This window comes from Ixodes scapularis, unplaced genomic scaffold (genome assembly GCF_016920785.2).
Source record: "Ixodes scapularis isolate PalLabHiFi unplaced genomic scaffold, ASM1692078v2 PGA_scaffold3__209_contigs__length_174095766, whole genome shotgun sequence".
In the NCBI taxonomy this organism is placed as follows: domain Eukaryota; kingdom Metazoa; phylum Arthropoda; class Arachnida; order Ixodida; family Ixodidae; genus Ixodes; species Ixodes scapularis.
In genome coordinates this window covers 137,464,612-137,479,866 of record NW_024609868.1, presented here as the reverse complement: position 1 = coordinate 137,479,866, position 15,255 = coordinate 137,464,612, and the positions used below count along the sequence as shown (strand labels likewise).

Sequence of the window (15,255 nt, the reverse complement as noted above, 5' to 3'; positions counted from 1 at the left end):
CTCTGGGGCTGTCGTTTTCGCCGTTTGCCTAGTTATAGAAATAAGCAGGCCACGTAGGTCCTGTTTTCGAACTGGGCTCTTCAGTGTTCTGTTGCTTTCGTGCGTTGCAGACGCGGCCGTGTTTTTTCGTCGTAAACGGTCGGAATACGTCCATGCCAATTTTTCGGTAACAGTCATTTTTTGCACCGGAGTTCGTGGAATACTTGTGATGTGTTTGTTGGACACGCTTCGACAAAAACTGCTCTTCGCCGACGACGAGACGTCAGTTGAATGTGCGCAACCTTCTTCCTCGAATGTGTTTGTGGGGTGCCTGAGTTGGATTATGCATCTATCAAGGATTACATGATATCGCTCTTTTATTAGTAAGTGCACTGCAAGCATGATTCCGATAGTCGCCCTGCTTTCCTTTCATTCTCCGCGGTTTTACGTGTGATGAGTTTTGCTTGGCATGAGGACAGTGTTAATTGTATTTTATAATTTGCTTTTCGTTTTACAGAGAAGTGTGACCTTTGTAAATATGTTGAGAATACACTGTGTGTAATTATAGTTGTTTAATAAACTTCGGGGAGCGATCGAAAAAATTTGTTTGTCCGTATAAGTGATTGGATATGCAACAAATGACATGTAACGTACACATACTTGCACGACGTTCGGCCAATACGAAGCAGACGCATCGTAGAGTTTTCGCACAATATTACGCGAACGCTAGGCCGGGGCGAAACAGCTGTACGGCAATACCTGCCGGGTATCAAACGGTGGTGCAAAACTGGACAGTTGAGCGATATTGTAACCGACTTTCGGCCGGCACTGGCAAGATACTGCAAAGTATTGCCGTGCTGCTTGGGAACGGAGGTGATGACATCTTACTATCGTGCTTCCAACGCTTATTTATTTTATTTCTCTCCTGGGACGCGTAAAAGAGCACTTCTGTGACACACCAGAGATATTCGAAACTTGGGCTGGCCTCTCGGCTTTCTTTGCCACTTTTGGCACTTATTTGGCACTTCAGTGGGTAGCCAGAAAAGAGCCAAACTTCGGCATGCCCCGAATCGACAAATTAACATTTACTGCGGCAGTTATGGCTCAAGTCTGGCACTTACTTTGGCACAACTGTGGCGGACCAGAGAAAAGCCAAACTCGGCGAGGCTGAAATACCGAAATTAGGCGTTGCTTTGGTAGTTATGGCTCAAGTATGGCACACTTCGGCACTCCTGTGGCGTATCAGAGAAACGCCAAATTTTGGCGTGTCCGAAATACCCAAATTAGGCGTTGCTCTGGCAGTTATGGCTGAAAAATTGCATCAACTTTGGCGCTCCTCTGGCGGACCAGAGAAACGCCAAACCTTAGCACGTCCCAAATACCGAAATGAGGCGTTGCTCTGGCAGCTATGGCTGAAGTATGGCACCAACTTTGGCGCTCCTCTGGCGGACCAGAGAAGCGCCAAACCTTGGCATGCCCCGAATTCCCAGTTTAGGTTTTATTATGGCAGTTATGGCTCAAATCTGGCACCAACTTTAGCGCTCCTCAGGCGGACCAGAGCAATGCCAAACTTTGGCATGTCCAAAATACCCAAATTGGGCATTGCTGTGGCAGTTATAGCTCTAGTATTGCACTACTTCGGCAATCCTGTGGCGGAGCCGAGAAAAGCCAAACTTTGGCACGTCTCAAATACCGAAATTAGGCGTTGCTCTGGCAGCTATGGCTGAAGTATGGCACCAACTTTGGCGCTCCTCTGGCGGACCAGAGAAACGCCAAACCTTGCACGTCCCAAATACCGAAATTAGGCGTTGCTCTGGCAGTTATGGCTGAAGTATGGCACCAACTTTGGCGCTCCTCTGGCAGACCAGAGAAATGCCAAACCTTGGCATGCCCCGAATTCCCAGATTAGGATTTACTATGGCAGTTATGGCTCAAGTATGGCACCAACTTTGGCACTCCTCTGGCGTACCGGAGAAGAGCCAAACTTTGGCATGCCATAGGATCGCCCAACTTAGGCTATAGTTAGGCACCGTACTTTGGCACTGATGAATGCCATGGTGCAAAAACCGAACTGCGCCAAAGTTGGGCCCTTATGTTTGCCAGACCTTTGCCCAAGTTGGGCATTCCTCTGGCGTGCTACCTGGGGAGCCGTAGAAGCCGCAGTGGCAGAAACTAGTGTTTTTGCCTGCCGTCGCAGGTCGCGTGTTTGACACCCTCTGCTGACGTTATTGTATTCTCTACAGCCTTCTAACTTTTCCCCATCATTTAATAGGTATTATAAAAATACCTTGATGTATTTAAATATTTTTAGGAATTTGATTGTTTTCTAAAACACAGGTCAAACTCGTCACTCCGGTCGCATTTCGGTTAAATTTAACAGGCCATTACTTTTTCTGTACTTAAGGTAAATTTTCTTTCTTTGGCTCTACAGAAAGCCCAAAGCAAGCCCATTATAGATACGATAATATCATTATTATCCGTCGACTAGCCGCTCCACTACCTTCACGTAAACGTTGTAAGAAATAAAAAATGTTGAAAGTTTGAGGTCGATTTTCTCAAAAACCCTATTTTTGTAAATTTTTATTTTTTAAATTCTTTTAGACATATTAGTCGACTACAAGAAAAAATAGTCTAGAAATGCAATATTTTGGTTGCATGTCCTCTATTTGAGCCGCAATTGCGTGAAATGTGTGAACATTTGTTATTTTTCAGAACGTTTACGTGAAAGTAGCGGAGCGGCTACTTGGCAGATAATAATGATATTATTATATCTATAATGGGCTTGCTTTGGGCTTTCTGTAAAGCCAAATAAAGAAAATTTACTTTAAGTACAGGCAAAGTAATGACCTGTCAAATTTGACCGAAAAGCGACCGGAGTGACGAGTTTGACATGTTTTTTAGAAAACAATCAAATTCCTAAAACTATTTGAATACATCAAGGTATCTTTATTATACCTATTAAAGGAGGGGGGAAAGTCAAAAAGGTGTAGAGAAAACAATGGCGCCAGCAAAGGGTGTCAAACACTCGACCTGCGACGACAGGCAAAAACTCTAGTTTTTGCCACTGCGGCTTCTACGCTTCGTAACTGAAGAACAAGAAATCTGGAGAACATGCGGTTTGCGCCCTCATTTATTTGATAAATGCCCCCAGAACGTATATTTTTTCGTGAAAATTAAAATTCATACTTTTTTATTCTGCCCGATTTGAGATGAAATTTCCCATATCGGACAGGCTGAAAGGGTCCAGCTTTTAATTTTCACGAAAAAAATATATGTTTTAGGGGCATTTCTCAAATGAATGAGAGCGCAAACCGCAAGTTCCCCAAATATTTTGTTCTCGAGTTACGAAGAGTAGAAGCCGCAGTGGCAGAAACTAGTGTTTTTGCCTGCCGTCGCAGGTCGCGTGTTTGACACCCTCTGCTGGCGCTATTGTTTTCTCTACACCCTTTTAACTTTTCCCCCTCATTTAATAGGTATTATAAAGATACCTTGATGTATTCAAATAGTTTTAGGAATTTGATTACTTTCTAAAAAACATGTCAACCTCGTCACTCCAGTTGTTTTTCGGTCAAATTTGACAGGTCATTACTTTGTCTGTACTTAAGGTACGTTTTCTTTATTTGGCTCTACAGAAAGCCCAAAGCAAGCCCATTATAGATATAATAATATCATTATGATCTGCCGAGTAGCCGCTCCGCTACCTTCACGTAAACGTTGTGAATAATAACAAATGTTCACACATTTAACGCGATTGCGGCTCAAACAGAGGACATACAACCAAAATATTACATTTCTAGACTGTTTTTTCTTATAGTCGACTAATATGTCTAAATGAATTTAAAAAATAAAAAAAATCAAAATTTACAAAAAGGCGGTTTTTGAGAAAATCGAGCTCAAACTTTCAACATTGTTATTTCTTACAACGTTTACGTGAAGGTAGCGGAGCGGCTAGTCGACAGATCATAATGATATTATTATATCTATAATGGGCTTGCTTTGGGCTTTCTGTAGAGCCAAAGAAAGAAAAGTTACCTTAAGTACAGACAAAGTAATGACCTGTCAAATTTGACCGAAAAGCGACCGGAGTGACGAGTTTGACATGTGTTTTAGAAAACAATCAAATTTCTAAAAATATTTGAATACATCAAGGTATCTTTATAATACCTATTAAATGATGGGGAAAAGTTAGAAGGCTGTAGAGAATACAATAACGTCAGCAGAGGGTGTCAAACACGCGACCTGCGACGGCAGGCAAAAACACTAGTTTCTGCCACTGCGGCTTCTACGGCTCGTAACTCGAGAACAAAAAATCGGGAGAACATGCGGTTTGCGCCCTCCTTCATTTGAGAAATACCCCAAAAACATGTATTTTTTTCGTGAAAATTAAAAATTTGACACTTTTAGCCTGCCCGATTTGAGATGAAATCACCCATATATATATATATATATATATATATATATATATATATATATATATATATATATATAAAGTAAAGAAGTCGCACTTCCAAATGTTGTTGGAGTGTTAAAGCATTCGGCCGGAGGCCGGATTCATGGGTATATAACTGGAAGAAAAGAAAAAACCCTTGCTGAAAAACAGCAACAAGGGACGATTTATTTTTCGACGTTTCAGCCGGAGTCCGGCCTTCGTGAGGAAGACGAAGATCTTCGTGTCGAAAGCCGGACTCCGGCCGAAACGTCGAAGAATAAATCGTCCTTTGTTACTGTTTTTCACCATTTTTTTTCTAGTTATATATATATATATATATATCTATATATATATATATAGATATATATATATATATATAAAGAGCAAGAGAGATGTTTTTTTTTTCTACATTTCAGAGAGGTTGCTTTCTTTTTCTCTATTTGGGGAAGAAGTGTTTTCAAGCTCGCTATGTTCTGCGCCGCGATCGCCTAGCTAGTCAGAGTAGTCGGTGTAAAAAAAATAATAACTCTAAACTAATACGTGATTTTTTTTTTTTTTTATGCGAGAACATTAACTGTCTTATATAGCGAGCCGCGTCAAGCCGCACCTTAAATTTTTTTCTCAGAGTGAAGGCTGCTCCCAGCTATGAAACCACGCGCAAAGCCTAGCCCTACAGCACCTAGTTTCCCCGATCTTAAAGGGGCGAAGTAAAGCTGATGGATTTCGGCTTCAGTCCTGTTCGCAACTCCAACGCCCTATAGGTGGCGGGGCGGTAGTTCCAAGATGACGGAAGAGACGGGGATAGATTCTCCAGGATATCCCGCGCGCCTGCTCGCGCTGACGCTGTTCAGCGCGCTAAAAATTATTTATTGGTCTACAAATGCGAAGCGGTTATGAAGGGATCATATTACAGGTGACGTAGATGCTGATGCACGTTAGGAAAATGAGCATGCTCTTATTTAAAAGCTGCAGAAACCTCAAATTGCGAAGCTTTGGGGTGAGCGAGCGCGTTTTTGGCACCGGCCAGGTTACTGTTTGTGGCAGAATATTTTTGAGGGCGATGAAGATATGTTTGCGGCTTTGCCTGGCCATTAGTTCTCTAAAAAAAAAGAGCCGAGAACGCTGACCGTCAAGCTTCGGAAGAGCAGCGTTCACAGTATTGGTGTCTTCGCGTCACAGGCTCACAACTCGCTGCTCGCCGTCTCGGTGTTATTGTATTGCAACACGTAATCAAACTGCTCTATAGTTATTGATAGAAAGTTTTTTTATCACAGGCTACCGTGCGGTGTAGCATTATCACCGCAAGCTCGCGCTGTGCATTTGAAGTACAATTTTCAGTGCGCGCCAGGAGCATTGCCGTGCTCATCATTCTAAAAACAAAATGTTGTAGTCCTTACACCCCTTGGCACATATACGACACTCCAAAACTTCAGTTCGCCGTGCAGCCCACTAACGTCAAACGGACGGCCCCAACTTTTACGAGAGGCTTGATGACGGTGCATGATAAGATATTAAACAGCTAAAGTAGGCATCAAAGAGTTCCGAAAAAAAACAAAAAAAAAAACACGAGGTTTTGCAGTAGGGCCAAGAAAACCCCGATTATTATTAATATTTTTTTACAGTCATTCACACTTATTGGGTTATTTTAAAAAGTTGCACAACTGGGCTAACAAGTCGCTCGTGAAAGTTGGGAGGACTGGTTGAACGTCAGTGCGCTGTACGTCCAAACGAAGTTTAGGGGTGTCGTACGCTCTGCAAAAACTGCCTATTAACATAACCGGCGTGTTTAGGAGTTTTATTTATCGATTTATAAAAAATAAATATGTTAATATACCGAACATTTTTTGTTACGGGTTATTTGTAACATTGCGGTCCCTCTGGCCAAAATTGCGCGTTCTAAGCTCTCGTCACAAACGGCTGCCTAACACAGAACCGCTTAAGATGCTTCTAGCCTTTCTTTATTTGCTTTGTAATCACCTGAAAGCAAGTACGGGTATTCTGTCTTTTTTAAGTGCTTGGAATAAATAGTCATGTTCCTTGTAACGGCCTTAAAACGTGAACCCATTCCCGATGTGTATTGCTCGACGAGTTTTTTCCTACTAAAGGCAAAGAATAGACTTTCCGTAGACCGTACTATAGAGTTCTTCATTATTAGTGGGAGCGTTTTTCGTCACGTTGAGTACAGATTAAGCTGGCGGCCATGCACAAGACCAGAAATCCGAAGCGTATGCGATACACGAAAAGTCCCTAATAAAATTAGACATCCCGGTCCTTCGTGCAAGGTCCTTCGTGCAAAGTTTGAATTTTGTTTAGAGTCTGACTGTACGTATGGGGGCACAAGGCTGTACGACTGTACGTATGGGAGTTCAAGGCTGCCAAACCGCGAGCCGTGCTTTATTCTGAAATCCTTTCTTTTTTTTCTGGGGAAACACGGAAAGGCGTGGGGGAGGGGGGGGGGGGGGGGATCTGCGAGCCGCACTTGGCCCAGCAAAGAGCCGCGTTTTGGCCTCCCCTGGTATAATGCATGCTTAAAGTCGTCGGCGGAGTATCGGGTATTGTTATCGTAGTCAGGGGAATATTCTACTAAAACCTCCTAATCGAAAGGATCAACCTAAAGATGTTTATAGAAGTTATTTCTTGCTGGCGCACATTGCTAGCAAAAAATGCTCGTCATTGGCGAACAGTTTCGCGGTTTCGCCAACCGTTTTTCGGAGCAGACGACTCGGAAGTGCAGAGTGGTGCGGCGATCGCTGTAGACGATATATCCCGAAACCAAGGTGCACGTGTACTTCAAAGAGCAGTCGACAGGGGCACTGATAGTACCTCGGGCCACGCGGAGCGGTGTTCGCACTCATATTGATCGCAACAGTACATCAGAACGTCCGTGGCAGTTCGGATGGTAACCCCGGCGCGATGTCTATTTTCGTTGCTCTTGTGTGTGTAGCTTTAGACAAGCGTGCGATAGAGAAGTCCACCCGTCGGCGGCCAACATAGCCCCCGTAGATGCTGCCGGGGCGAATCCGAAAGGAGAAAAAACGGACAAAGCATGCAGTAATGCGGAAATAATTATGGACCTGGTAAATTTACTGAGTTACGTCGGCGGCGCAGCTACTTGTCATGCTGTTGTACTCAACGTGGCAGAACTCGGCACTTTCCTAGGGATCAATTCAGATATTTACTTTACCATACCAGATTTGCATTAGACACGTTGCCGCGCACTGAATTCGAGGTTTCCTCGAATTCTTTGTCACAGTTTGTTAGAGTTGTCTTCAAGAATCAGTAACCTTTGAGAGGTATTTCCTTGCTCAATTATTAGTAATGACTAATTAAAATATATTTTGATCACTTAAAATACTTACGTTCATGCCGCAATACGCGACATAAATGTCTTCCTTATGGTTACTAGGTTTCTTTTCCTCAGATCCGGCAGCAGCTGTATGGGTACTAGAAACATGCAACACAAGTTTAGAAACAGTACTTTCAGGAACAAAAGGTTTTAGGCAATTCTTTTTTTTTAAGTTTAGCACTTGAAGGACCCAGTATTTACAAAAATGTTTTGAATATTTACTTCTCATTTTATGTAAAAACAGGCTCCTGAAATTATATAATGCAACTTAACCCAGAAACTATACTACGACACTACGTATTGAAGTACAGTGCCATTCGCGTATAGGGATATTGAGAGAACCCGAAAATATTATCGTTATAACCGATTATGGCCGTACCTGGACTGAATACCGAAAAGAAAAAGCGCATCGTTCTCTAAAAAAATCGTTAGAGGGGTTAGATTGTTATATGTGGTATCGTTATAAGCCTATTGCACTGCATACCTTCGAATACTGCCAGAAATATACACTGTTTTGATACAATGTTAGTTTGACAGCTAATGTCAGGCTAAACTACCTTACCAATGTATAAAACAAATCCTTCCTACACATCGAATGTTACATAAATTTAAAGAAAGCACATATGTCACTAAAGCTTTCATTTATAGTCCATATATATGTACAATACGTGATGCTAAAACCATATAGTTCGAAACACATGAATATTTTATTTGCACCAATCCACGATCTGAGTAAGGCAATATATATACATATACATATATATATATATATATATATATTTATTTATTTATTTATATATAGTCGTGGCACTAAGACCTGTGCTACCATAGAGTAAGGGAATGAGATACATTGAAAACAACCACAGTATGGTAGTCCATAAAAAGTGTCAGGTTAAAACTTAAAACTCATTCTAGTGATTAATAAAAAATATAATCTTTGGCATATGGCCACTCCACGGCTATTTGCAGGCATTATATAGATAACGAATTCTACTTAAACACGCATTGGGTGGTCTTGGAAATCTGAAAACACGTTCAATGCTGTACTATAATTTAAAATTTCAAGAAGCTTTTCATCAGATACCATTACAAAACGAAGCAGTATCCCGTCTTTCAATTCACAAGGTACAGTTTTGTAGTAACTAAGGATCTCGATATCTCTAGTACCACTCTATCATTCTAGCATTCATTGTGTGCCAGTGGGTTTACTGTTTCCTTTTCATATATCATCAGCAATATCGGTGCAATAACACTATTCAAGAGTGTTTCAAATCATTTATGAAGCAATGAAAGAAAATGTATATTACGTAGAACACTCTCTAAGTCAACAGATCCCGGAAAAGGATTATCGATATGGTTCAGGATACTTTATATTGGAGGGAAACCTCGGTGGTGACGTACCTAATATTTTATTATATTAATGAATATTACTATCCATTTTTTACGTGAATCAATATTTGACTTCATCTAAAATCATCACGTTGTGCATATGATATCCTACGACAGATAAAATCTGTTTGTATTTTAAATTGAATTCGCTATGATAACTATTATTCACCAGGTTAAATATTGAGTATTTTCCCACTTATTCCAGAGCTTACTTTACTTTTCTAAATGGGCATATTAGTTGCCACTACACTGCGCCTGATCTTCGCTGAAGCACTGATACGAAGTATGTTCAGCAAGACCCCAATTATGTATAGGAAAAGGGCGTGTGTTCACCACGCTTTGAATTGAATTGAATTGGTTTTATTTAGACACTAGGTCAAGGGTAACAGGACAAAAGGCAGATTATCTCTGCCTGAGTGCTCCTATCACCCGTTTACAATGCTCAGCAGGCGAAAACAAGAACAATGAACATTAAAGAAGTACAAGAAGATACAATATCAGATCAAAATCAATCAACACAGCTGATTTTGTACAGAGCCCATAGAATCGTTACTGCACTCAACACTTTGGAAGTAAATGAAACAGGTAATACAACTCATACGTAATGAAAATACGATCTAAAAGTATTTACCCAACGTGACATGACAGAAGGTACCGCTTTTTACTAATTTTAAAGCTGTGTTTTAATACACAATCTGAAATTATTTCCCTAACAGCGGGATGTTTATTAAAGAAATCAGGTATTAAGTATGCTAATTGGTGATGTCCATAATTTGTCCTAGACCAAGGTATTCTATAGGAGCCACGACGAAGATTGTATCGTGTGTTACTAGGAAGAAGTGCGTCAAAAAAGCGGGTAGGGTCACTGATTGTTTTGTTATAGATATACATTGAAAGTTTAAGAATGAATAGCTGACTAATGGTAAGAAAACCGTATTTAAAAAATATCTGTGCTGTGTGTTCAGTACTCTGAAGGTTTTCTATACAACGTATCGCTTTCTTTCACTCTAACCAAGCATGATTGGAAATAAAAGAAACAAATTGTGTAGTTTCACAGTATTTTCAAATCGTATAGATTGTCTAAAAACTGAAACCCAAGATACAATAGAGGAATCAGACAAAGAGCCTCGATTCAATTGCTCAAGGAAAGTTTTTATCTTTGATGATGAGCACTTTTAGTGACCAAATTTTAAATGTTTTGCATAGTCAAGTAAGAACATTAAATATACAAAGTTGTTGTTCTGCTGTTCGTTTATACAAAAAGGACGAAACACGGTTAAAAGGCTGCTATGGCAGCTTGATAAAGTCCTGCGTCCCTGGCACAGGTTGACGGTAAATGAAACACTGGGTACCGATAAAAATTCATTTTCTAAAAAGTATTCAGGCACGAGCACAGTCGCTCACAATATTGAGATAATATATACGTCTAAATTATAATAGAAACTCAGGCACCACTACTTATACCATTCCGCTAATAAACACTTGCAAAGTGAAAACGAAACTCAAATTTATAGAAGACACTACAAAGAGTGGGCAGGACGTCGATAACTAGATTATCGATAGTACATTGTTAATGTTTTTTTTTTTAGTTCAAACGATGTTTATGTCATTAGCATCCAGTTTCTTAAGGTACAACCTACAAAGAACGAAGTATTTTCAATAAGTTGCACAACAAACATAGTTTGCTAGCCTTGCCATCTTTCAGTTGCTTTTTCCCTTCATATCATTGTATCAGAAACCAAATAACAATAAAAATTTACAACGACATCATGATATATTTAAATGGTAACATCAAGTCACAACAACGAAGTCGTTCTGTTCTTTGAAATTATCATTAAAGAAATAGTATCTCAGTCCACGTGTAACGTGTTTTCAGATGAATTAAGGCGTAATAAAATACAAGCGTTCTATACCCGACTTTACCTCAAGACAAAACGAGGTTTTACGCACTGTTCAAACACGGCGCGAAGTAGTTCATACAAGGTTTGTTTAACGGAGGAAAATTAGATGCTTTTGGCGTTTGGAACCTGTTCGTCTTATTAAGATTACTTATATATAATCTAGAATTCACCTGCATATATCTTAATTGTCCACATGAAGGGGAAAATTAGTAATTTTCCGCGACAAGCCGGCCTTGTTTCACTACAGTTCTTATGGTGAAAACGAGTATAGACGACGTGCATATATCAACAAACAAGAATTCAGAATTAAAAAAGAAAACCTTAGAGGAAACAAACCGAAAGCGTGGTAGTAAATAATACGCCCATTTTCTCTAGCGTGAAAATTAGCCATAATGCAATTCTTTTTCACCGTCTTCATTGATATACAAAAAACAAGATACAAAAAATGAGATCAGGCGATACTCTTGGAAATAAATGACACGATGCATGCATTTTTATGTGCACAGCTGATAAATAGGCTGAGCAGAGTATTTGCTTTAAGCAATCTTCGAATCAAATGTAAGTTCTTAAATGGACGCAACTCTCTCCAGGTTAAGGTTTCTAGATTGATCAATATTTGTGCAAATACGCTGGAAGCTGCATATTTGATAATTTGATGCCAAAGACTTCAACAAATGACACATTGATAAGGGAGCTCGACGGACAATAAGACATACTGTCCGCTTGAGGAGTGTGATAGATGAAAATTCCACTGTATGTAAAAGGTATATACCTTTTACCTACAGTGGAAACTGCGATTCCTTAATACAATATTGTATCAAGGAATCGCAGTTTCATGTATTAGCTTATAATTATTTAGGCAGTCCAAATGCTTGATAGTGTCTCTACATTTGTTTACCGCGGGTCATCTTGTGCGGTATTAACCTACTTCGGAAACATCCAGCAGCAACACGGGGTCTAATATGGTCAGCAGCTGAAATATACTGTAACTAGAAAAAGCATATATAATTTTGTGTCGTGAAACTTGCAACAATTTTGGGATACCAAACGCTCTACAGCCGAAAGCAGGTGTCTCAAACACGCGGCCCGCGGGCCACACGCTGCCCGTGGTTGCGAGTTCCTGTTCCTATATGCCTTGAGTTCTGAATGCTCCATAAATAATGAGCTCTTGTCGTCTATTCATTTCCACTAGGAATGTAGCTCTCCCCTTATGACGTTGTAACATTTTGCCACTATTCTATTTTATTATAGACCAAGGGATATTTTGTCTTACATACCTTTAAGACACAAGTATAGTGTTTTAATTCTGCTATAAAAATTGTCAAGAGAGCAAAACATACCGTACGTAAAGAATTTCGAGACATATTGAACTCTGATACTTCCCGAGTGAATTTAGCGACATAGTAAGGATTGTGTACTTGGTTCATAGTTGTATTGAAACATTCCAGCACTTTAACCGGATGGTGGCATTCTGAATCTTGTAATTGCACAAAGCACAAATTAAAAGTAGGGACGGAACTGAGAACACAAATATTTTACAAACGGCAAATAACACGAGATTCCCTCTTTAGAAAATCTCTGGGTGTCGCTAAAATACTCGACTTCTTTGCAACGTGAAACACAATCGCTATTTTGATCGCTTTTTGTCCTAATATATATACTCCCCCCTCCCCCCTTCCCCTCCCCCCTATGTGTGCCCTCGACATTTTGGGGGTGGGCTATCTGGGTTCAAATGAGTTCGAGACCCCCGGGTCAAAAGATGCCAGCGTATTTTGTCTCGAGCGGCTACGAGGAACGGGTATCTAGCTGCTTTAATTGCACAAGTCAAATAGCAAAGACAACTACCCAAAGTTAATTTTATATCTTGCGACTGATGGGAAATGACAGGAAAAATGTAAAACTGAAAATAATTGCTTAATTACACGAACTCATGAGTACAAACTTATAAAAAATAAAACCGTGAAATCCGTGATAGCAACGATAATGCGACCTACGCCACGTTAAGGTATCAGCTATTTTTATACAGACTACGTAGTCTGGAACATTCCATAGAAGAACAAGCGATACGTTACAAGATGCTACCGGAACTTTCTAACAGAGCCGTGAAATTAAAAAAACAAAAGAATTAAGCGGGCGGTTTGAGGACCTGTGCCTTGGGGGTGGCCGCCCGCGACGCCACATCGGTCATAAACATAGGAATATTCATTGTCCGAATATGTGGCCATTACGAGTTATATGTTGTATTCAAGTTTAAAAGTTATACGTATATGCTTCACTGAATAAAATAACACTTACTTGGCATGATACCCAACGGCAATGAATACGGCAATTTGTAGAATCGTAAAGGCGTTGAGTTCCATCTCGAGATGTTGAACGAAGATTTAGTGGATTGTGCTGGAAACAGGTATTTTTATATGGAACGGAGAGACAAACAAGGTGTACTTTATTCTTACAAAATTTTCTTTTGACGTCATAACTCCTCTGCCTGCGCAAGCTTGCAGGCCAACACCTAGACAATAGAAAACTTTTTCATCGTTGTTTCACGCAGCTACTGCACAGCAACCATACAAGTACCTATGCAATCATATGTTTTACATCCTGGAATAGATGAGTCATAATATCATGCGAGAAAACATGAAACAGTATATTGTGCTCATAGGTGGCAGTGCGAGGTAATGAAAGCATGCGTCAAGACTATAGGTTTCGTGTTAATGTAGAGTGCAAGTTTGTCTGCTTCTTGCACAGCGGTTACGATGATGGTACAACGCCAAGGTCTTATTGGCTGATTAAAAAAAGTAGTGGGTAGACCTCAAGGCATTTAGCATTGAGGCCTACCCAGTATCCTCCAATCGAAGCCGATCAGTACTCGACATCGTCCTGACGTTACCGCAAATCATCCTAAAGAAGAAGACGACTTGCTCTCCACATGGCGCTGAAAATAAAAACACAGTTATGTAACCTGCTTGTAGCAATGTAAAAGTATTGGTTGAAGTAATCATTATCGGTTTGATAAGTTTGGTCAACAAAGGCAATTAATAAATTGTTTCATTTTACAGTGCAACTCAAAAAAATGTCATGGATGCGAATACTTTCAAACAGAGCTCGAGGATCTGGTCAATGTTTTGGTGAATTCCCTAAGCATTTTTTCAGATATTAGTTTCCCGACTTCGGACTTCTTTCACAACACAAGTTATATCAGACGTTTCGGTATATAAAACAAGGACATCTTAAGAATCAAAATATGAATAGGTAAACAAGCGTGTCTTAGTCAACATCATTATAAATTGTGTCGAATACGATATGTCGATTCCCAAAGTAGAAAGTACTCTGAATGTGTAAATATATTTAATTGTAACAGTGCCGTTTTAATGCCCGTCCTCACAGTAGATATGATATATGTGTATTGTAAGATGATGTCAGGTTGGCTTAATGGGATGATTATGATGATGCAGCTCTTGTAATAAGTCAACAGCCAGTTCGGCAGTCGGTTGCCCCAGATTCGAAGAGCACGGGTTAGACGAGCAAGATCAGGGGAGACCCACTTCGTCTTCTTTCCGAATATTATGTTCCCGGGCAGAAAAAGGGGCGATCCACCTGTGTATGAGTCTGTGAATAATGTGATGTCATTGCTGTTTCTGCGGATTCTGGAATCTGACCCTGTTCCTTCTGCACGGTAGATCATCGGCGTGACGATCGAGTGAAGCGTCGTCAGCGTAAGGCAAAAGGGTACCTAAGGTGCAAAGCGGTTACCGTGCGTATTGAAGGTAGAAGGGGAAATGTCCTGCCACGGCTTAGTGGCTGCAGTTGTAAGCGCCAGATAGATATCGAGGGATTGTGTTCCAGTTTTTGTGGTCATCTGCCAAATACATTGTGATTCTGTTGGTTAATGTGCGATGTAAACGTTCGGTGAGGCCATTGGTTTGTAGATGATACGCACGCAAAATTTTGAACGATATCGGTGAGACGTATAAGTTCTTGAAAGACTTGTGCTCTAAAAAAACTACCGCGATCGGTGATGATGTATTGGGGGCACCGTGACGAAGCAAGTTGAAATGAGAAAAAAAAAGTTAGCGGCTTCGAGCGTTGTGGTGGCTTCCACCGCCTTTGTCTTATTGTAGCACGTGAAATATTGACAGTTACAATTATTCAGTGGTTATTAGTTTAGAAGCACGAGTAAGAACTGATGAAATCAATACCAATACGAAGAAATG

At 40.4% G+C, this 15,255-nt stretch overlaps 1 protein-coding gene across 1 annotated transcript in view; it reads right to left on the bottom strand.

The window, feature by feature from the left end:
* The window catches only part of LOC120851061 (evasin P1096-like), a 33,069-nt gene extending 19,665 nt beyond the window's left edge, over nucleotides 1-13,404 (bottom strand). The window contains exons 1-2 of the mRNA XM_040223615.1: nucleotides 13,340-13,404; nucleotides 7,768-7,852 (exon numbers count right to left, since the gene is read on the bottom strand). Of these exons, the coding sequence (XP_040079549.1) occupies nucleotides 7,768-7,852; nucleotides 13,340-13,404 (150 nt within the window). The remainder of the gene's footprint in view (nucleotides 1-7,767; nucleotides 7,853-13,339) is intronic.
* Nucleotides 13,405-15,255: the final 1,851 nt, after the last annotated feature.